Source organism: Motacilla alba, chromosome 19, assembly GCF_015832195.1.
Source record: "Motacilla alba alba isolate MOTALB_02 chromosome 19, Motacilla_alba_V1.0_pri, whole genome shotgun sequence".
Classification (NCBI taxonomy): domain Eukaryota; kingdom Metazoa; phylum Chordata; class Aves; order Passeriformes; family Motacillidae; genus Motacilla; species Motacilla alba.
The window spans coordinates 9,580,647-9,603,470 of NC_052034.1; the positions used below are offsets into that span (position 1 = coordinate 9,580,647).

The 22,824-nt window shown below is 44.4% G+C and overlaps 1 protein-coding gene across 2 annotated transcripts in view; it reads left to right on the plus strand.

Moving 5' to 3' along the window:
* AUTS2 (activator of transcription and developmental regulator AUTS2) overlaps positions 1-22,824 on the plus strand; it is a 782,988-nt gene that overhangs the window by 531,821 nt on the left and 228,343 nt on the right. For both annotated transcript variants that reach the window (XM_038157971.1, XM_038157972.1), the window contains exon 5: positions 13,292-13,321. In XM_038157971.1, the coding sequence (XP_038013899.1) occupies positions 13,292-13,321 (30 nt within the window). The remainder of the gene's footprint in view (positions 1-13,291; positions 13,322-22,824) is intronic.

Genomic DNA, 22,824 nt, shown 5'->3' on the forward strand with positions numbered 1-22,824 from the left:
TACCAATGGCTCTGCATCATTCTCTTTCTTTTCCTGTATTTGTAAATCACAGTGTCCTCTTGTAGCAGACTTTTTATTGATTACTCAAAAGAGGTAGTCGAGCTTAATAGCAAAGCTGAAATGAGTCTTGAAGAAGCGCTATTCCTGCAGCATGATAAAACTGAATCCTGTGAACATGAATAAAGCTCAACATACACAGCAACACCGACACCAAATTCACTGTAAAAGCTGGCAGGATCTACTGTTCCTGGGAAATGGGAAAACCTCCTGGCTCCAGAGTAAGCTCAGAGGTCGCTCACAGCCCTTCAGGATTGTTCCAGCATGGAGAGAGCTGTTGCCACTGAAGGGAACTGGCCTGAATTGCTGGATCGTAGGAGATCCGAAGCATTAACGAGCTGGCTGTGCATGCAGGAGTGGAAGGATGTGGATGTTTAGGGATTTATAAATTCACATCATTTAAGGCAATGAGGGTGTGATCTGCTGTGACCTCCTGTCTAGCACAGGCCATGTGATCTCACTAATTAATTGTACTGCCTAGAGTACAGTAACTCTGACTGAACGAGGGCACAACATTTAGGCAAGGTTTTAATTTTTTATTAATTTTTTTTTTCAGTTAGGGAAAATCTGCCCTGTTTTTAACTGAAGAATAATAAATTATTCCCCATTTTTAAAATATGCACCAGTCTAGATTTATCTGTGTTTTGCCCATTGCATCTTGTTATTCACTTGCTTTTTAGACTGAAGATAAAGCCTACAGAGGTTTTGTGGGGAGAACATGTTTGAAATCTCAGAGCCTCCCTATTACTAAATTTTCAAAAGAGATGAGAATGGAACTTCCAGTCTTTTGGTATCTACAGTCTATAAAATAGAGGGAGCCTCTACCTCTCCAAAACATCCCTAGTGACATTCCAAGGCTCTGTATTCACAGAGAATATCTCTGGAGAAAGCAACGAATTTCCTTGCCCTACCTAATCCATCTCAAAACTGCAGAGCACAGGTTGAGTAGTTTAAAATTCCTTTCTGTACAAGATGCAGGTGCTTTGCTGGGATCATCCAGCCAGAAATTCAGTGTACATTTTTGTCTATGGGGTAGTGGTGACCACAAAGGTTGAAGATCTGAAGCTTCTGCTCCTTCCAGGCATCCTGTGGATCCTCATATTCCCAGAGACAGTTGTTCTGCATACCCTCCTGCTTCGGTGTGTCCCTTCTTTCTTGACAGAGAGCTTAGTGGGAAGTCCTGTGTTTGGCATTCAGGATGTCTCCTGGCCCTGATGCTGGCCTCACCTTTGGAAGAGATAATTTCTGACAGTGTGAAGTCTCATTGCAGCTGAAAAGGGAGCATTGGCCACAGCCCTGCTTCAGCACAGCTGCTGCTGGCAAAACTCCTGCATTTTCCACGACCCTCTTGGACAGGAATAACTTTTTGAGCACTGAGCTAAAAGCCAGCTATTCAAAGTAATCCCTTGCCTTGGCTGTGACAGGTAATTTGCCACTGCTGATAACAGTCATGGAGTCTTTGATAATATTATTGATATAGGAGTTTTTACCATGTGGTCTGGGGGTGGGTTAATGCAGCAGTGAGGTAAAAAACCCCAACCAAACTGCCAACATTTTTCTTATATCCGTGCTAGGAGAGCACTGGTGGTAAACTGAGGACCTGGGATTCCACAGTGGATATTTGTACAGGAGGATGGCTCTTACAGCAGATATTTGGGTCTTACTTGAAGCTGAAGGACAGCAGAGGAACAGCTCCAATCTGCTTTCTGAGAGCAGGTACAGGACCCAGAGAACAGCTGGAGCTGGTTCAGGGGAGGGTTAGGCTGATTATAGGGCAAGGTTCTTCCCCCAGAGGGTGCTGGGCACTGCCCAGGGAATGGGCACAGCCCCGAGGCTGCCAGAGCTCCAGGAGCTGCCAGGGATGCCCAGGCTGGGATTGTTGGGGTGTCTGTGCAGGGCCAGGGGCTGGATGATCCCTGGGGGTCCCTTCAAGTTTGGGATATTCCATGACTCTTTCTCCTCTGTGCTGAGTGTGGCCATGTCCTGGAGCACGGTGAGCCCCAGCGTGGGGTCACTGCAGAACTGCAGAACCAACCTGGGAGCAGCAGCTCCTGCTCAGAACAGAGGAGGCACACAGGGCTTTGGGCTGAGGGCAGCAGGTGCTCAAGAAGAGAGAGCTGGAGGAAATGAGAGGTCTCCCTTCCTGTCCTGCTGAGATGCACCAAGGTATCGCTCCTGCCACTGCTTCTTGGTAAAGGAGGGGCTGCAGTGGTGGGTGCTCTCCTGCACAACATCCCCCAGCTGTCAAAGAATCCCAGAAGGGTTTGGGTTGGAGGGACCTCAAAGCCCATCCAGTGCCACCCCTGCCATGACAGGGACACCTTCCACTGCCCCAGGCTGCTCCAAGCCCTGTCCAGCCTGGCCTGGGACACTGCCAGGGATCCAGGGGCAGCCACAGCTTTTCTGTTCAGCCAGGCAGCAATGAGTACTCTTATTCTCAGCCACTCCTTGAACAAAAAATGGCAGAGTTCAACTGATAAATCATATTCCTACCTCTAAAAAGAGAAATACAATTCCTGTTTTAAATTCATTTCTTACACTTGCTGCATTCTAGGGAAAAAATAATGCTTTCATTTCCTAATAAGAGATCACAGATTCCAAATTATAGAGCCATGTATGTCAAAAAGGAAATTTGAGCCAGCGAGGCCAAAGTGTGCCATTGTCCTTACAATTTATATTTACTTGCTCTACATTTAGAATAATCCTTCTCTTCCCTCAGGTCTAGCACAGACAATTTATCAATTGTACAAAAATGATAAAGGCAGCAATAAATAATAATAGTAATAATAGTGCATAACAACTGTGTGAGTGATGAATTATAAAGCAGAGAGTGGAAAAGGGAATGAAAGCACAGCACAGAAGCCAGTTTGCAAGGCTGAGTACACAGGCTGAGCTATTTTTCTGGTGTTATGACAATGAGGAACATTTATGGGAGTTTGCAAACAGCTTTGAACACAAATCATTTTGTTTCAGGTTATATTTATAGGGCTTTGTTAAGGGGTTTTTAGTATCCATTAAAAACCAATGTTCAGAGGTTTATAGCTCAGCTGTTAAGGTCTTATCCCTAAGGATCAATTGTTTTGGGTTGTTTGGGGAATTATTATTACCATTATTATTTATACAATTCAGTTTAACTTATTTCGGCTACTGTGAAGACACAGAACTCAAAAGCTAAAGAGGTCTTGGTGGGGAAAGAAGAGAAAAGATGGATTTTTATTATTTGTGCGTTGCTTCAGATACAATTTCTACATCTATTTTATCCTAGAAATCAGTGGAATCTCTCTCTGTGTGGGTTTCAGTAGCCATGTTGTGCTCAGAGTTGCTGCAGCCTGCACAAGACAGCAACCCTGAGCAGTGCTGTCTGTGCTGGATTGCTGATGCTCTGTGTTCATTGCTCTAAGTGAAAATAAAAATAATTTTCAGTTGGAATGATATAATTTTCCAGAGGTCATGCACTTTAGCTGGTGGAAGATGAGATCTATACTGAAAATAGACATGGTGTGTCTAGGGCCTGATCCAGGTCTTAATGCTTTTTTCTTCTTTTTTGTTTCTTCTATTTACTAAGACCAACATTCTCCAAGAAAAATGCCTTATTTTCCTGCACACTTTATAAATACATACAGTGAAAGGCAGCAAATCCTGGGGAATGTACCATTTAATAGCCCAAAGAGATGAGAACTAGAGGGTTGACAGCAGAAGGGAGTAAGTGACTTGCCTGAGGTGATCCTGATAGCCAGTGACAGAGGTGGATCTCCTGAGTCCTAGCCCAAGGCTATCTTTCCTCCATCATCTTGCTTTTCAACCCACTGTGCAGTATTTTTGGTGAGAGGTGAGTCAGATCCAAAGGGTATTGCTGGATCACTCCCAGTTAGGTGGATATGGAGGGTTAAGGACCTGACACACAGGGAAAAGGGCGAATAACATAGCTGATAGTTGTTTCATAAACAAGCATGGGAGCAATGAACTCTGTTCTTGAGGGGAAAAAAAAGTATAAATTCCTAAAATGCACCTATCTTGGAATTAATGTAGTGACTGTTCTTATTTAAATCCTTTTCTGTTGTACCCAGCTTCCTTTGTGGCAGTATTTCCCAGCTGGTTTTTGTTTAATACTAAATATTAATGACATTAATTCTATTTAAGTCCTATGCTGTTATCTGAGACAAAATGTCAACATTTTATGACAAACTGCTGTATCCATTGCTTAGAGTGTCCCTGAGGAACATGTTTGATGTGGCTGACTATCAATCTCTGATGTAAAACCTGATTGACACCAATAAAAGCTTGGTAGTTCTCATTTCCCCATTTAAAATGATCCAAACAGCTCAATAGCCATCCAAGATCTTTAGAGTGTTTTTAGCCTGTGCATAATTCATCATCTCAATTATTGTGCTTTTTGAACTTCCAATTTTGGAATATCAGACCTTCTCCATCAGATCAATAGAGCATCCAGTTGCTCTCTCTTTACCCTTTCCTTTCTTGCTGCAATCACACAGGACCCCAGGTTCCTTTTGGGCCCTGGAGAAGCATCTTTTCATCCTCTTTGCTTCCTGCCACAACCCTTTCCATGGCTTATTCTTTTTTACTTGGCTCTATGAAGTGTAAGTTCCAGACCATCCAAGATCTGTCATGCATGCAGAGGAAAACAAGTTGTTGCCTCCAACCTCTTGATTCTGTTCTCAAAGTTAACTCAACCCTCACTTAGCTGGTTGGGTTTTTTCTCGTCGTTGTAATTTCTATTTCTGGCAGCGGTGAGGAAAGGAAGAGACTCTCAGACCCCAGACTGTGAATATAATGCTGACAGTAAGAAAAAACATTTAAGAGGAATCTCTGTGAGATACTGAGGTCAAACTTTGGCCATCTGGCAGTTGGGAAGAGCCATGTGTGAAGGCACGCCAGGCACCTGCTGAAGGCAGAGCTGCAGCAGCAAAGCCTTCAAAGATTTGCTGGCTGCTCTCAGCCATCGCTTGGGTTTCATTTGTAGCTTCTCTTATCGAGCACAATTTCTAAATGAGGATGGTTGCTTCACTTTAAGGACGTACAAATGACTTGCCCTCACCTGTCAAGCATGATCCTTGTATTTTACCAGGCCCATTATGAACGCAATCTTTCTGTCGAAAATTTGCATACCTCCTTTCTTGAAAAGTAATGACAGCAATTTCTTTCCCTGCGCTCACTTTCTGAGTGTCTCATTTAACAGCACCTGGGAAACCGACAGGCGCAGAGATGAGAAGTGAAAGAGAGCAGTTGATTAAATCATCATCAAGTCGGGCCTCAGAAAGTCAATTCTGCTTCCCGTCTGCAATGATATCCTTTTATCTTAAAGTAATGAGCTATGGCACTTTTGCATCCGGTAATGCGATAAGTTCTATTAGCATGTTCCATTTGCTTCACAAGCAAGGGCAAGTCATTTCAGTAAGCTCATATCACTGCAATCAAAGCAATTGGCTTCACAGGCAGAGAAGAAAGAGGAAAGGCTCAGGGTGATTTTTATGGATCACAACACAGTGTAAAAAATAGATTCTTGTATTATTTTAACCCGTAACATGCTTTGCTTCTTGTCAATCAAGGTGTTTTTATTTCATTAGCCTGTAAGTACCTGGAAGACTCAAATTCCAAACAGAACTCATGAGCTAAGACCAGGAGTTCTGAAAAGTAAGAATCTTTTCTTATACATAATAGAATAAGAATAAAATAAGAATAATAAGAATCTCTTCTTATACTAATGCAGTATTAGGCACTGACTTCATTAACCACTGATTAGTTTAAATCTTTCCCATTGACTTAGTCCATTGGTACAAATGCACATTTTTATTATTATTTACTATTATTTATTTTTTTGAACCTTTAAAAAGTACTCGCGAGTTGAGAGGATGCTAAACATGACATTACAAACTGCAAATTGCCATCAGTTGAGAGGCTGCTAAAAATAACATGACAGCTGCAAGTTGCCTGCAGCCAGCAAGGCAGGTAAGGAGGCAGCAAATGTGCTTCCCCAGTGCCAAGGGAGAGCATGGAGGCATTTCTCCTTATGGAACCCTCAGGAGCTGAGGCAGAGACTTCACCCTTCAATTGCAACAGAGAATGACTTCCTGAGGTCAGGATTCCTCTGTGTGTGTGGCTGGCAGTGCCTGCTGCCAGCTGGTCTGGTGGGATTTAGGTGCCAGGTTGGTGCTGGGCATTTCCTGAGGGTGCTGAGCTGAGGAATACATGGCATTATTAGTTCTCCATCTGGAAAACACATTTAATCCTCCCCTGGCTCTGGTGGGAGCATCATCCTGCTCTGGGGAGGGCTGGATGGGGCTCGGGCAGGTGTGGGCAGTGACACCGTGACAACAGTGACACGTGGGCAGTGACACCATGAGGAAGCTGCTGGATCTGTGGGATCTGGGCCACAGAAGGTGCAGTAACCTCCAGCCCCAGCTCCCTTTCCAAGGAACAAAAGAAAAAGTTTCTTCCAGGGCTGTTTCCACGGGTTGACATGGAGCTGGGGTGACACGGAGCTGGGGCAGCCTGGCAGGACAGGGGGTGGCAGCTCTGCCCCTGGCAGCTGCCAGCAGCTCCTGTGTCACCTCCCCGGCAGTGCCCAGCAGCCTCCCAGTGCCACAGCTCCCACCCTGCCCCTGCAGGGGAAATGCCTGCAAATACAGGGGGCAACACAGCAGACCCAAACCTCAGAACAGGACTTGTCTGTCAGGGTCTTTCTGGAGGGAAATCCCCCCCTTGGCTTTACAACAACTTCCCTGGGGTCTACCAGGAATATTTGGGCCTCCCACCAGGTGCCAAGGATAAATCCATGTCCTAGAGAAATGTAAGCTGGATCATCCTTATCCTGAACAGTAATATAATCTAGACTTTTGATTTTAATACCAAACATGTCATTCTTTCTAATCAAACAATTGTTTTGCTGATGGTAGAGCTAAAAGGAACTACTAATTGTGTCATTTTATAATATAAAACAATCATAAATGTCCTGGGGGGGGGGGGAGGAATTAAAAAGAATTGCAGCTGAAAAACATTCTAAGTTCTGAATATTTTTTCTTGTAAGAGGCCCAAGATAACTTCAAATGTCCAAGACTGATACATTTCAGCTGAAGTGAAGTAGTTTGGATAAAATGGAATTCAGATTAAAGGTCAACATTGCAATCTTTTGTCCAGACTTAGGTAATTTGTGTAAAATGGGACTTTTTGGTGAATAATCCATAATTTTAGCTTTTAAGAAAGCAGACCTTAAACTTCTCAGACCATCTCTGTTTCAGAGCCATTCCTTACAGTGAATGGCAGTGGATAATGGTGAGGAATTGCTAAGCAGACTGTGATGTTAACCAATTTGTGAGATGCTATATATATATATATATATATACATATATATATAAGATTCCTTGGAGCTCCATGCTGAATGCTACTTGCAGCAAAGTCACAGATAGGAAGGAAAAAAGTGAAATTTTTGCTCTTAGTTTCTTTGTGACTCTGCTGGTCTCCATTTCATCAATTAGAAAATTGCCCATTTATTCCCTGTCTGTGTCTCCTTTCATCGAGGAGATGTTTTTTTCTCCTTTTTTCTTGGAAGCAAAGGTCTAATTGTATAGCTAAAATACCATCTTTGCCCTTTCCAGGGCTGCCAGTTTGTCATCGGTGGAGAGATGGACAAGAATATTGTAAATGTCAGTGTGAACAAGCTGAGGTCTGGGTTTTCCCTCATTTTCTTCAGATTTCTTTTCAGCAGACAGATGAGTAGAATCACTTTGTTCAGAGCTGGCGTTGCAGCAGCTCTGACTCCTTTGGTGGCAATGATAAATGGCTCCAAGATATGAAATAGCTGTTCCAGCAAAGTCCATTGAGCAGAATAGAGAACAATGCCCTCCTCAATGTCATTGTACATGAGATATTCAATGATTGCCACTTTTTGCACAAGAATGTGTTCAATCAGCAAAGTACAGAGAAATCCATGGCGTTGCTTCAGCCTGAATGAGCTGGTGAGGTGGCTCAGACCTTTACTCAGCTTGATTTGGACCAGGCTCTCTCAAGTTATTAAAATGGGCTCAAATTAGAGCTGTCACCACATAGGGTGTCTGATTTTTGAAATGTGGCTTTGGGATCAGGCTCATTCCACGGGTGCTCTGGGAACTGTGCTGTGCATTTTAACTTTCTCCACCTGGGGCAGAGGGCTGGGGAGCTGCAGCCAATCTTTAACCTGATCTTCAGTTTCCCTTTTCTTCTAAAAAACACAGCAGCAATTATGCCTCAGCTGGGAATTGGAAGGTTCTTTTCCCACTTCCCACTGCAGGTCTGTGTGTGCAGACCCCATATTGCAGGGAATGCATCTGCTGCAGCCCAGGCTGACTGCAGGACTTCAGCAGGTTCAGGCTGGGGCAGAGAGAAGAGCTTTCTGGTTTGTTGGTACAGAGATCTTTTGCCTTTGTGTGTCTTCTTCCTCACCTGGGCTTGATTTTAGGGGTAATTATTTGAATTTTGACTGCATGGCACATATGAAAATGCAAGTTTTGGGGTCACTGACTGTGATTAGCATTTCTGGAGCAGGGAGTTGCAGAAATACTGCAAAAGGAAGCTTGAACACTTGGCACGTATGTATGTGTGTCAGGTGACGTGATGGCTGGTGGCTTTGGCTATCTAAGGGATTGGAACAGTTTCAGTGATAACTATGGCCACTTTGTGCAAATCACAGTCAGTCTGGTCTCATTATTACCCCAATTATATAGAAATTAGGAGCACCCTTAGCATTTCCATATGTCCTGTAAGATTTTTATCAATGAAGATCATTTTGAGTGAGCCTTACTTGCTTTGAATTTTGTTGGTAATCCCATAGGTCCTTTGAGAAAACCATTGAGTCCCTTCTGGCCAGTACAAGACTTCGAGAAGCACAAAATAGCCAATTTTCAGACTCGTTCCACTGAGGAGCCTGTCAGGCTGTGATCTGAGAAGCTCTCACAGCATTTGGGAGCAGTGTGCATGTGAAAATTTGGCCGTCCAGGGGGCTGTGGGTGCTCAGCAGTTCTGCCCATCTGGGCTCCACTTCTTTGCCCAGAATGAGCTGAGGGTTGGCCAGGGGGTGGTGTAGGGCAAATTAGGCAATTTGGCTCTAATCATCTCAAGCCTGGCCTGGGGGGCTGTAATCAGTCACAACTTGTGTTCAGAGTGGAGACAGTAAGTGCCTTGAGCCTGAGAATCAGAGCAAGAAGCCTCTGTTTGTTCAGGTGTAAAATGTGTCTGCAGCCTCCTTGTCCTGATTTGTCACATTATCACCCTCAGCTTCCAGTGAAGCTAGTGGCAGTTATCCAAAAATCAGGTCATGCTATCTCTGAATGATATTTTGGATTCCCAGTTATTTGTGGAATATTCCAAAGCAGCCTGTGCACAGAGCCATGGTTTCCTGAAAAAGACATGGGAGGGCACTGAAAAATGAGCTTTTTGTAATAGACATGGAATACTGAAACACAGCCCAAAGCAGAGGGCCAGTACCCAGTATTTCCATTGCTTCAATTCCAGAAGAGTCTGGCGCTCTGAGAACCACAAAGCACTTAAATCATTTTACCTCTTCCTGTGGCCCTGGGAGGTAGGGAAATACTGGAGGAATTGAGCGAGCAGTGCAGACTCGAGCCTTCAAATTGACCAGTAATTCTGAATAATCAACTTCACACTTGTCAGCTTCGGTTCCCAAAATGCCTTCTCCAGCCGTGAGTAGCAGTGAGGCTGCAGGAGCTGGAAACACCTTGTGCTTCTGCACCTCTGGGGAGAACTTGCATCCAGAAATGTAAATGAGCCCATCAGAGCACGGGTGGCTGTGTGTGAGCACACTGCCTGGGCTGACCCTCAGCCGTGGGGACAGCATGCACTTGCTCCAGCTGTTTCCACCCTGAGCAGCAAACATCTTTCCTCTCCCTTTTTGGCATTACCCCTGCACACAAACTGTCTGATGGGTGGGAGTGCAGAATGTGCCAGTGCAGAGTGTGTCCTGCATACACACACACCCACACACACGTGCTGCACAGATACACAGCTCCAGAGCAGTGCTTAGAGCCCTCTCATCCCCTCCCTCCCTTTTCCCTTCCGTCCAGCTGCTCCTCAGAACGCTGCCATTGGCCCAGGACAGCAGTGCTGGACAGGGGGCTCTGCCCTGGTGCCCAGCCCTCTGTGAGAGGGCAGGAGCTGCCCCAGAGCCAGGCTGGCCAAAGGCAGGGAGCTGTTTGCTGAGTGCATTTATTGCCTTTGCATAATTTATGAACTGGAGGGCTTTGGCCATCATCCGTCTGTGCCAGAGGCTGGCACGGAGGGCTCTGGAGGCTGGAGCTGTAAATTGGATGGTGCACTCCAGCAAAGTCCTGGGGTCAGCGAGGGAATTCAATAGCAGGGATGGCAGTGTTTGCTCCCAGTGCCATGTGCAGCAGAGGCAGTTTTGGCAGCCACCCCGGCTGGCCCAGGCACAGAGCTGTCACTCATGGGCACGCTGGGAGGGAGCAGGAGCAGCTTTAATGGGCTTGGCAGCCGCTCTCCTCCATCATGGACACCAGTAGGGCTCGCTCCTTCGCCATATGCTTAGCTCTGGAGACAAGGTGCTGCTGGGTACTGCAGTAATTATTTGATGTGGAATTAAGTGGACCTTGAAATTAGAACTGGACTGTGGGAGAGCAGGAGGTGTGGAGTTTAACACTTTGGTGGAAATGGCCTCCCACCGACAGTGCTCTGCGGATTCGCTCGGCTGTGGGGAACTGTTCTGCTGGCAAATTCAGATGTCAGTGCTGGCAAGTTCTCTTCTCCCCAGGCACCTCCATGCTGAAGGGAACACAAAACCCCTGAGCTTTTCCAAGCTTGTGAGTCAGTAAAAACTACAGTAGAGATTCTTTAAATCAGACCAAAACTGGGCTAAAGCAGAGGCTGCAGAGTGCTCTGAGCACAGCTGGGTCACAGCACACTGCTCATGTGCCCGGCACCAGGAGTGGGTGGCACCTTGAAACCCTCTGAACCATGCTGCTCAAAGGGAGCTGCCCTTGCCTGCTTAGACATCCCTTTTGCCCCCTTTATTTCCACTTTTGCATTCAGTGTGATCCAGAGTCTGATCTGGAGTTTGCGTCGAGGGTGGGCAGAGACACAAACAAATGGAGCAATTGTTCCTTTGCTCCCTGGTTTGAAACACACAGGAGGTGTGATAATGGATCCTGGGGAGCTCATGGTGAGGGAACTCCTGGCTCTGACCATCCAGGGGAAGAAGGTGACAGAGCCCAAAAGCTGAATTTTTCCAAAAGCTGTGAAGCAGAAACAGTAAATGGAAAATCTTTGTGACATTCATGCTTGTGACATGCTCTGTGATTCTTGGGGATGTCCTGTGCAGGGCCAGGAGTTGGACTGGATGATCCTCATGGGTCCCTTTCAGCTCAGGAGGTTCTCTGATTCTGTGCCCTGATTTTCATGGATTAAAATCCATGGGCAAGTTTGGTTTTCTTTGTAAATGCAGGGCCTTGCTCACCTTTGTACCAAAATCTCATACAGGCAGTCCTGTTGAAGTCAAAATGCATTGTATTTATGAGGTAAGGTAGGAATGCTTTATGTCAGTGCCATGCTGTTCTAGAAATGCTTTCCTTTTGTCAGTTAAGTGGACTCTTCATTAATTAGAACATTGTGTGAGGTTTTCAAAATTAAAGCTAAAACTGCCCCCTGTCTTCATGTTTCTTCTCATTTGTTTGTTACCAGAGCAAATACTCTGGTATTAAATAGGTGCAACTAGTGCTATATAAGTCACTTCAGTTATTAAATAAATTTCACTTCCTTTTCTATCTGAAATCAGCTGCAAGAAGATTGCAATTTTATCTAATCTTTCCTTCATTTAAAATTAGTTTAAAAATACCTAGAAATAGTTCTTAGCTCTAATTTGTTAGTACATAGCTCAGTGGTGTAGGGAAGGCACCTTTTCACCCCCTGTACTGATGGAGACAAGGGAAAAGCCAGTGAAACAGAAAAGTTATAATTAAACAAGAAACAGAAGATGAGTTGATTAGTGCAAGTCAAGTATGTGTATTTGTGGGAGTATTTGGCTCTCTCTGTTCACATCCCACTGTATAGTTAACCTTTGGAATTCACAAAATATAACTGATTTCAAAGCAATTTGGTTGTCTTACAAAAATACTCAAAGATGATATAAACACATGAAGATGTAAATACATAAAGATATAAGTACATAAAGAGCTCAACTGAGTGCTGAAGGAACCTGACAGTCAGCTGGTCCTTGGGTAGGAAAGCCTGGGTCTCCTGTTTGGTGACTTTTCCATTCCTTGGAAATGTTTGCCGTGAGATCTGCATAGCTCAGTCTTGAGTGATACAGAACCTACAGGTGTAGACAGAAACAAAACAAACACACAGAAGGAGCTGCAGGTACCCAGAATTTGGTGGGAGGGATCAAACCTGTGAGTTCCAGGGTTCTCAGAGTCCTGTTTCCAACACAGCTTTTGTACTTCCAGCAAATGCAAACGTGGTTTGGGTTCTGATGCTTGTCTTTCAGAAACGTGGAGTGATCTAGTCCTGCTCTATTCCTACAACAGTAAAACTTATTTAAGAATTGAGCAATGGCACTGGATAAATATCAAGAGTCTCTAGAGTCACCACTCAGCATTTTGTAAAATTGTTATGTCTGGGCTACTCCCAGAGACCCTGGGGGAATCAGTGGCTGGGGCACATTGCTGCTTCCCTGTGATCTCTGGAATCTTTGCTTCAGCAGGCATAAGCAAAGGCACAGGGTGACCTTTCCATGTGTTCCTGCAGAACAGCAGCCTTGCAAATGCTCCTCTGTGTGCTGGGCACACCTGAGCTTCTCCATGGAGCCCCTGCAGCTGCTGGACTGCAGCCAGCATGAGGAGCACTGCTCATCCAAAGAAAACACACCAGCCCTCTGAGACTGTTTTTCTTCTTCCCTGATCCAGTTTTGGAGTCTGAACGTGCCCCTGCACCATCAGCTCCTGTGCCCCTGAGCTGAACTGGCAGAGGGCTTTGTGGCTTTTGGTGTGTGCAGGGCAGGTTTTCCATCATTCAGACACAGAAATGGATCCTCTGCAACAGCAGTGGGGGGAATTTCCTCCCGTACAGTAACTGAACTTGTTCCTAAAGGTGCCAGATGTGATGCCCAACATTTGTGAATGTATCACCCATCTTGTTCACAGAAATATTTATCTTTTTTTGTTTTCTGTAGCAAGCTTCTCTTACCTGTGCTTTTCCTCTCTTTGTGTTTCAGTGTGACAGCGACAGTGATCAAGAAGAAAAGGTAAGAAAAAAAATCAGTATGAGAGCAAAACTAATTTATTGGATTCCCTTATTCCTATTAATCTATTACTTATTCAAAGTTTCTTCTTGGACTAATCTGAAGCATCTCTATACAAAGAAAATTTCTGTCTCTAATTTAATTTTGGAATAGACCTCCAAGCAAAGAGAATTCTAATGAATATTTTGGAGGCCACACAGTTCATCTTTAAGCATATTGATGCCATGGTCTGTGTGGGTTGTTTATGAACACCAGTCTCACCACCAACCCCTTCCACAGCTACACTTCCCTTTGGAAGTTGTAGCAGCAACTGAGTTTGTTGGTAACCCTCACATTTGCACTTCTTAACAGTTATTTAATCACTGTTAGTGCCTGTTGTGCTTCTCTGCAGGCAAGGGCCTGAAAATTCCAACTGAAGTGTTATGGTTGATATATCTATTTTTTAGAAATAACATTTGGAAACTGTACATTAAGTCAAGTAACACAACTTGCTGTCTCTATCTCCATGATTTTGGGTTTCTAAGTGGGAAAGGGGAAAAAAATGAATGCTGAAAGAGTCAGACAATGGTCTCTGATGCTGCCTATTGTTTAGAAGACTAATAGTAATTAAGAACAGGTATCCATAATGATGAATATTTTTAGCCATTATTTTATGTTGTGAACGGACTGACTTTCTCTCTTTTGAAAAACTGAAAAAATTGTCACAGAAAAACTGGTCTAATTTCTTTATTTCCAGGTTGGATTTTGTGATTTTTATTTGTATGTTGACCCTTAAGGGATGTTTTTATAATGTAATCACTTTTGCCTCCTCTTTCCCTGGATAAATTGGAGAATGGAAGCCAGGGAAGGGTAAAATATTGTTCCTATAATAATGTTGAACTGGTTAGAGTTTCATGAGTGGTTCTGTTAACCAGCTCCAAGGCAGGCCAAGAAGAGGAGAGCTGACCAGGCTGGTGTGCCGCTCACCCAACAGCCAAGTGCAAATATGCTGTGAAATCCAGAGGGAAACAATGAATACAAAAATCACCTTCCATGAATTTAATCAGTTTTCTACAGGGTTTGTGTAACAGGAAGCCAAGGAAATTTTCAAACCATTCTGTATATAACTTCCAAAGCTTTGCCCTTCAGCTCTTTTCCCAAGTAGAGGATTTTTTTCCCTCATGTTTCTTAATAATTTGCTAACTATGTTAAAGAACTGCTGTTTACTTTGAAATGCAATGATTTTCCTTGCATAAGGGAACTAATCACTGGAGTTAATCAGTGTGACAACAGAAAGGGGAGGTTTTGTTGGGTTTTTGCACAGAATATTAACCTGCACTTTTCAATATGAATTTTTAATGCATTACCATTACATTCCATCCTGTGAAGTGATTATTCATTTTCAGGATGTTCCTTATGCAGAGGAAGATGATAAACTGAATTTCAGCTTCTATGTTTATGGCACCCAGAACTAAAAGTGTAATTTCCTGTCACTGCAGCATTTATGGAGCTGAACCTCTGCCTGTTTCACTCATTCTTTTCTCTTGCAGCACTCCTGTATAAAAAGGCAGAGGCAGCTTTTGGGGATGGAGGGGAGATGCTGGTTCAGGATGGTTTCCACAACACAATACAAGAGAGACTCAAGACTGTACCTCACATAGAATATCCCAGTACTTGTGTGAGCAGGGTTTAAAATCCAGACATGTGTTTCATCTCTGTGATCCATATTTTCTCTTTCCCTTAATGAAATGAGATTAACTGCAGGCCCAAATATCCCTAAAAATTTAGTGCTTTTTAAATGTCAGAACCAGACCCATCTTTGAGCTCCACAGCTCAGGCCCAGATCTGAGAGATGACTGCTCACCCTGGCATATTTATTCAGGCTGTGCTGGCAGCCCAGGCAAAGATCTAAAGGCCTTGTTCTGCTGTTAATTTGAATTCAGCATATGTAGCCTGTTATAAAATGCGAGACATCATCATTTGAGCAGGTCAAGCATATTCAGATGAAGACAAATGGTGCTTATTTGATTTTCTTAAAATCAGGAAATGAAAAAAGTGCTCTCTGGAGAAATCATGTTCTGCCTGACTTAGATGATAGAGCAAGGCATGTACCCCAGATAAGAACAGGCGCTGGTGGCTGGGTTTTATCTCTGAAGGACGGTGGGGACTGTCAGCTCGCTGACATGTGCATTATCCATGTCATTTTAAACAAAGTGACCTGCAGGAAAGTGCACTCTGCCGTGACGTGATAATGGGCTGTTGGATGACAGGTAAAGTACACACTATAAAGGAGGCTGTGCGTTATTCCTTTATTTAACTGACAAGTAGAAACTTCTTTTCTTCAGACAGGCAGGATCTTTTAGATCTCTTTCAATAGGACCCAGAAGATTTTTGAATTTCTGCTTTAAATAAAATAACATTTTTAGGACAAAAAGTTCCTGCGAGCAAACTGCGCCAGGAGAAGTGAGGATGGTGGATCGTGTCCAAGGGAGCATTTCATCAATGGTGCCCAACATCCTCAGTTTTCATTAATAACCAGGAGAGCTGGGGGTGCTCAGCAGGATTAGAGGTTTGAAGATCCTTTACCCAAATGCCTTATATCATGATGATATTGGCCTCCAGCTGTGGAGCTGCTCTAGCAATGAATTGACAAATTGCTCTTGGTTGGACTTCGCTCAGTGTGTTCTGAGGGCTGTGGAGTTGTGCCCCTCCCACCAGACACAGCTTGGCCTGAAATGTCTGTGGGAAGAGGAGACCTGCTTTCCTTTAGGACTATCTCTTGCAGATTTTGATACCCTGTTGTGTAGCCAATGCAGGGTTAATTGCTGCAGAGCAATTCTGTACTCACTCTTCAGAAAATGCAAAGGAAGCACTTTTGTTTCATTTAGGATTTTTGAGGGCAAACCCCCAGTGATCCTCCATAGGAGATCCACAAGAGGTAGAAGTAATGCATATGCATACAAGTAATGCATGTAATGCAATACATATTTCTGCTAGAATAAATAAAACCTGGAATCCAGGAAGAATCCAGAGCCATTGAATGAAACATGGCAGATCAAGACCAGGAAAGGTGTGTGACAGATGGAGGGGCTGAAGGGTGAGCTGGTTGAAGCTGGCCTGGATGGGCCACTGAGAGCAGCAGAATGAAGGAGGGAGCGGGAGCTGGGAGCCTGAGGAGCAGCTGGATGGTGAGGGGTGGCAGTGGCAAAGGCAGGGCCTCAGCCTGGTCCTTCTCCCTGGCTTGGATCCGTGCCTATCTGGCTGTAAATCACAGCTGATATCTGATCTCTGCTAGGTGATGGCTGTGCCTCCAATCCAGCCTTTAATTGGGAGCCACTTTCTGTCTGTGTCTGCCCTCAAACGAGACGTTTCTCCAGAGGTTTCTCCTGAAGAAGAAACAAGGCTATTTAATTGAAACAGTGATGCAGCCCCTGCTTAGCGGCGCTGCAGCTAAGGCTGTGTCAGCATCTCAATTTTAAATGACATATTTTGGGTGGATAATTTGTCTATTTATATAGATTCATGCTCCTTCACTGCAGTTTGACACACAGGACTGGACTGGAGCACTCAAAGTAGACATTTCACCCTCCTGTTGCTGAAAAGTCTGAAGAGGTAGCAGGCATGTCTGTGGAGGGAGAGTATATTTGGAAGACTTGCATCAGAGTGAGAAGCACTAATTCTTAGAGAGATGTAATTTTCCATCCTGGGATCCTTTCAGCAAATGCCACTGGGATTTCTTGCAGAATCTGAAAAAAGTCTGGATCCCAGGGGAACTCCGATTTTCTCCATTAAAAAGTCTGTCAGTCTTGCTCTTTGAGCAAGTCTCCAGAGCTGATAATCTAAAATTAGGGCAAGCTATTGCACAGCTGACAAGTTTAAGTGCAACTGTATTATCTTTTGATATCTCGATACAATCTTATAAATTATACCCATGGTAATTAATACAATATTAAAAACATAAGTGCAAACACAAAGTTTGTCTTCTGGAAATCAAAGGAAATCTTGTTTGGAAAAGACATACAAAGAGCTCTGATAAGAAAGCCAGGTGCTAAAGATGAGGTAAGAAATGAGGTCCTGTTTTATTCTCCATCTCCACCATCTCCTCTCACCTCTCTGTTTAATTTTAAAATTAAAGGCTCGATCTGAGGCGCTTCAGTGATTTTTCACTTCTTAAGAAAATACTTCATTGATCAGGGAAGCTGCTTTGCAGTGCACACAGATCAGGGCTGCTTCTGACTGGAGTTGTACTTTTATGGGATGTGCAGCCTAAAAAAAAATCCCTATTGATGCCTTATTCCTGTGTTTATCTCAGGAGCACCCCAGCAGTTTGGGAGGCTCTTGAATGCCTCTGGAACAAGGTCTCCAGGGCCCAGCAGTGTCTGGCTGCTCCTGGCTGCAGCCCAGGTGTCCCTGCTGAACTGGGCTCAGCTTTGGTGCCCCTGCTGCAGGATGGGGAGGGAGGACAGAGCCAAGCCAGTGCCTGAGTTTGCCAGGGGGTGGCATCTGTTCAGCAGGGGACAGTAGCAAAGGGAGGGATTAGGATTAGGATGAGTGGGTGTTGTGCTTGCCAAGGAGCCTGTGCTGGTGGGACTGGGTTGCTTCATTATTTTTCTCTTTGAAAGAAAATTTTCTTCTTTGAAGAGAAAAGTACTGTGCTGTTAAAAGCACTAAGAGAGCTGAAGAATGATCTTTCTTGAATCAGATTATTTTAATGATAATGCTGATAACATCTGATGGCTTTGAATCTAGTAGAAACCAAAGAATGGCATGGGAATACCATAAATGACTCTGCTATGCCCAGGTAAAAGGGATGGGGATGGCTATTCTGCACCAAAGCATTCACACTTGCACCCTCTGAATGTTTCTGCAGCACTTTTGGCCAATTATTTTGTGTGTGGGCTTTGGAGAGACATTTTAGAGTAGCATTTTGGCAGATGTGTGTCTCCCAGTTTATTGCACAGGCTGCATTTCAGTGTTTGGTGGTTAAATAACCACACAAACAAGTGTTTATATGTTCCTGTGTGTTTCTAGTTCTTCCCAACTTCGCAAACTTGACTGATTTAGGTAGTAATAAATGCTCTGATAAACCAAAGAGGAACTTGGGAAGGGCCTGCTGAAGCCATGTCAGTGCATAGCTCTGGATAAATGCAGAGTTTGTTGGTCATGAATTTCAGGAGCCGTTTCCTCCTGCCCTGCAGACCTTTCTCTGCTGAAAGCACAGAGCATCCTGCTCAACTGGGGCAGAGCTGCTCCCTATCCTCTTCACCCCAAAGCATGGGTAGGACACAGCAAATTGTTCTTTCCATGGGAGCAGGAAGAACCCAGAACAACCCCCACCACTAACTGTGCTGGAAAACAGAATGCCAGAATAGGCAGCTGCTTTGCACAGGGCTGTGTTCTCTCCATTCTGCAAAAGCTTTGTCATAAATGGATGAAATGGTGGTGAAATTTCTTTATGCCATCTTATATACAAATGTAATATATATTACATTTTTAAACAGGTGCAATCCACTCTCATGGGAGCAGTTGCATCAGTTTGGGATTTTTTTAGTAGGGTGCTTGGAAACAAAACTGTATTTGGGATCTTTTTTTTCTCATCCCTGGGAGGAATGAGGAAGGAAGAGTTTGGGTAGCACTTCAAGGGGAAAACATCCCCCTGGATGGTGCCAGGGCTGTGGCACAGAGACAGCTGGAAGCCAGCTACAATTATACCACCAGGGCCCTGCAGTGCTACAGTAATATCTCTACTCTTCTTATGGTTTAAAACTCTGTCAGGGTTTCCCTTTGGTGTTTATGCACTGCTGGAGTATAAATAATAAATTACAATTTTCCTAGTATGAAAAACTTTAGTCATAAAGGGAACTCTGGGCATTTATTGAGCTGTTGAAAGAACGGCCTGCCATCAGAGTTGGGGTTTTTTTCATCCCGTTCCTCACACTTCTCAACCATGAGTGCAGGTATAGGAAGATTGGGGGTGGTTTTTAGAGGAAAACTTCAAAATGTAAAGTGTGTTAACTCCAGTCGAGTAAGAAGAAGAAAGAAATTGGTGTGTGGCCTTAGGCTGTGTGAGACATTGATGTTTCTCCCAGTCAAGGAACAGCAAGGAACCAATGGGGGGTTCCTGTGGGTTGGGAGGCCCTGAGGTTCCTGAAGGGCTTTCATGTGGAGCTCTGGGGGGGCTGGTGGAGGGATCCTGCCCTCCCCAGGTCAGATCTGCCTGGGCTGTGGGGCACAGGTTGGGCTGGCACGTGAAGGCTGAGGAGCTGTGTGGCCATTCAGCCCCTCTGTGCTCCAGGAAGGGCATTGCTCACAGGAGGGAGCTGAAAACTCCTTGGAGGGTGGCTACCAGCCACCACATTTGGCAAACAAGGGCAAAAAGTGGCTGAGAACCCAATTTTAATCAATTACTTCAGGTCGTGGGATACTGCTGTCTTACTGTTTGGCATATATTTATTTTGGCTAAGGGTAGGATTAGAGAAACCATTCCTCAGTATTATTCCAAAAAACTATTTCTGCAAAGCTGGGATGTTTCCCACAAGGGCGATTTACCCTGCATATTTGTACAGGTGTTGTCTTTTTAACTCTGGAAAACGCAGCACCTTCAACTTGCCCCAGGGGTGAAAGATCACCCAGCCTCTCCAGGCTGGCCGGGCTGCGGCAGTCGGGAAGTATTTCATCCTGTTTAAGGCCATTAGGAGGGAAGATAAGGCTCCTTTTCATTCCTTTGACGGGCACGCAGAGGCCCCCGCAGTCAGAGCGGCAATAAGCCGAGCCAGCGTGTTTGCTGGAGAGGCTGCGGGTTCGCAGGTGGGGACGCTGCGGGCTGGTCCCGTCCTTTGTCACCGCTGTCACTCGGCACCGGCAGCGTGTGCTCCTGCCCTCTCCCTCCCCTAGCCTCCCTACCCTTCCCTTTTTTTTTTTTTTTTTTTTTTTTTTTGGTACCCATTTCGTGTAGAAAATTTGTATTTACTTTGGGAGTGTAATTTGTTCCTCATGGATAATGTGACCCTTAGCGGAGCTGGATCATGGGTTAGTTGAAGTGATATTTTCCGCTAATGGTAGTCGTACATCATTGCTGTCAGCTCGGGTTAGGAGGCAAGCACATTACAGCTCCATTTTACCTCTGCAGGCATCTGGGATTATTTGCCATAACTGAGTATGACATGACCACACTACAGAGTGCATTAAAATTTTACTAGCTGCTCAGGCAAGTTCCTTGGCTCCAGCCTGCCTGCAGGCAGCCGCAGTGACGGATACCTCGGAGGTCCTGACTTGCTGCACCAAGGATACTCAATGTCAGTGGCCCAAACAGGTTTTGCTCTCCCCAGGGCTCGAGCCCAGCTCCTGGCAGTGAGTAAACCATGCAGAGCTGGAGCAGGGGAGGGCAGGTTGGCACAGATGCCCCTCCGAGGGCCCCCGGCGTGCTGGAAGCCCCGGCACTGTCACATCAGTGTCTTGAGACACTGCTCAGCCGTCAGGACTTAAAAAGTGTCATTTGCAGGCAGTCTTGTGGGGATAAAAATAAAACCATTGTATGAAGATTCTAACTGATAGCAAAAAGCATGCAGGGCTGTGGAATGGTACGTGTTAAATGCGTAACAGGCATGGCGCACGGTGCATAACCAGTATGGAATATGCAAATCCAGCAAATGCTGATGTTATGAGTGTATGCTCACGTTGCCCTCGATTTTCTGCTCTGTGCATATGTGCAGAGTCATATTTACACCTGTAGCAGCACACACCTGTGCCCAGTATTTTAATTTTTTATCATTTTTATATAAGCAATTACTGGACTGGAACGGGACTTTGGAATACCAGCCATAGCCTATCTGCATGTGTATTATTTTGCAGCATGTGTTTTCATGTATACAGATGCCTGCTATGAAAATCATAGACATTGCTTTCATTGAACATATCTGTTTATATAGATGTACATTATTTGCAATGTGTCTGTTTGTATATATTGACATTCCAAATTAGAGGTATAGCTATACAGAGAAATGTGTGCTGAGGAAACTTGGGGGAGAGGTTAAATTGAACATGGTAGTGGTTTTAAATGCTTCTTGAAAAAGCATAATATATACCCCATGATAATTTTATTGCAGCCTCCTGGTGGTTTTATAAATATCTACAACACACGTCTGTGCTGCCCACAAGCTCTCCTCCCTACAGCAGCACTAATATCTACAATAATTTCAGGCAAAAGGTGCATAGTTATAGAGGGTGTTTCTGTAAGGTAAGCAGGGATTGTGTGTGTTTGAAATCCTCCAAGTTGGTCTCCTCTGTCCTCATTCTGTTGTTCTGTAAATTAGGAAATGGAGGAAGAATGGAAAAACCCCAGTTTTGTTTGTTAACCTTTTTTGTTTTCTCTTTTGAAGTGTTTAATTGCATTTGTATTCACTGTGAGATGAGAAGAGGGATGGAGTGGGCAGCTCGTGGACTTGTTGGGGGAAGATTGTCTGGGCTCACAGAGTCATGGAATGTTTGTGTTGGAAGGGACCTTAAAGATCATCCCAACTCCACAGTGCCCTGAATCCCCACCTTTCCCTGTTCAATCCTGCCATCCCAGATGCACTCCACTTTTTCTGAAGAGTCCAAGGCCAGGTTGGACAGGGCTTTGAGCACCCTGGGATAGTGGAAGGTGTCCCTGCCATGGCATGGGGGGAATGGGATGGGTTTTAAGGCCACTTCCAGCCCAAAGCATTCTGTTTCTGTGATCTAGAGCCAAGTTTCAGGATGTGACACTGATTTGCAGGTTTTTTTGGTATAACACATTCCTGGCAATAAATATTCCCATCCTAATTGCAGCACTCGGAGCCAAACTTTATTATATGCCCAAGAGTTTTACCTGTGCCTGGATTGTAGGATTTGATTCTCGGTAGGGGAGGAGAGAAGAAGAGATTAAAGATTAAAGCTGGTGATGTGCTCAGTGCTGTACAAGAAACAGAAGAGACACTTTCAGACATCTCTAAGGATAACATGCAAATTCCTAAAGCCTTCCCAGCAGCTTAGATCACAGTAAGAAAGACATTCCAAATGATAGATAGTTTTGCTTGTTCACTTCATAGTGTTACATCTTCTTTTTTATGTGTAGCAAAACTTTTATCAAAGTGGTTTCATGAAGGGTGTACGTGGGAATGCCAGGCAAGATTTCATTTTCAGGAGCCACTGGCACAGAGTGAGTGAAATCACAGAGTGGCTTTCTGATCTTGCATGTAGCAAGTTGTGGTTTCAAACTCAGGGAAGATGTGTGTCTGTGTCTGCACACAGTGCATGTGCCCACATGTTCTCTGCGTCCTGAAAGATGAGAATTTTAAATTTAATTTAGAATATTTGAACTGATCTGTTAGTAGATTGAGAAGTTTTGGCTGTTATTTCGCACAAGTGTCTGTACACAATCCACACACAAAAGTAAGATGAGATGTCCTGAAAGGAAATCTGTGTCCTGAAAGGTGCAATTCTTGTGGTCACCACACCCCCATGGAGCTGCTGTTGGTTAGATCTGAGCTTTGGGTTTGTTACTGGTA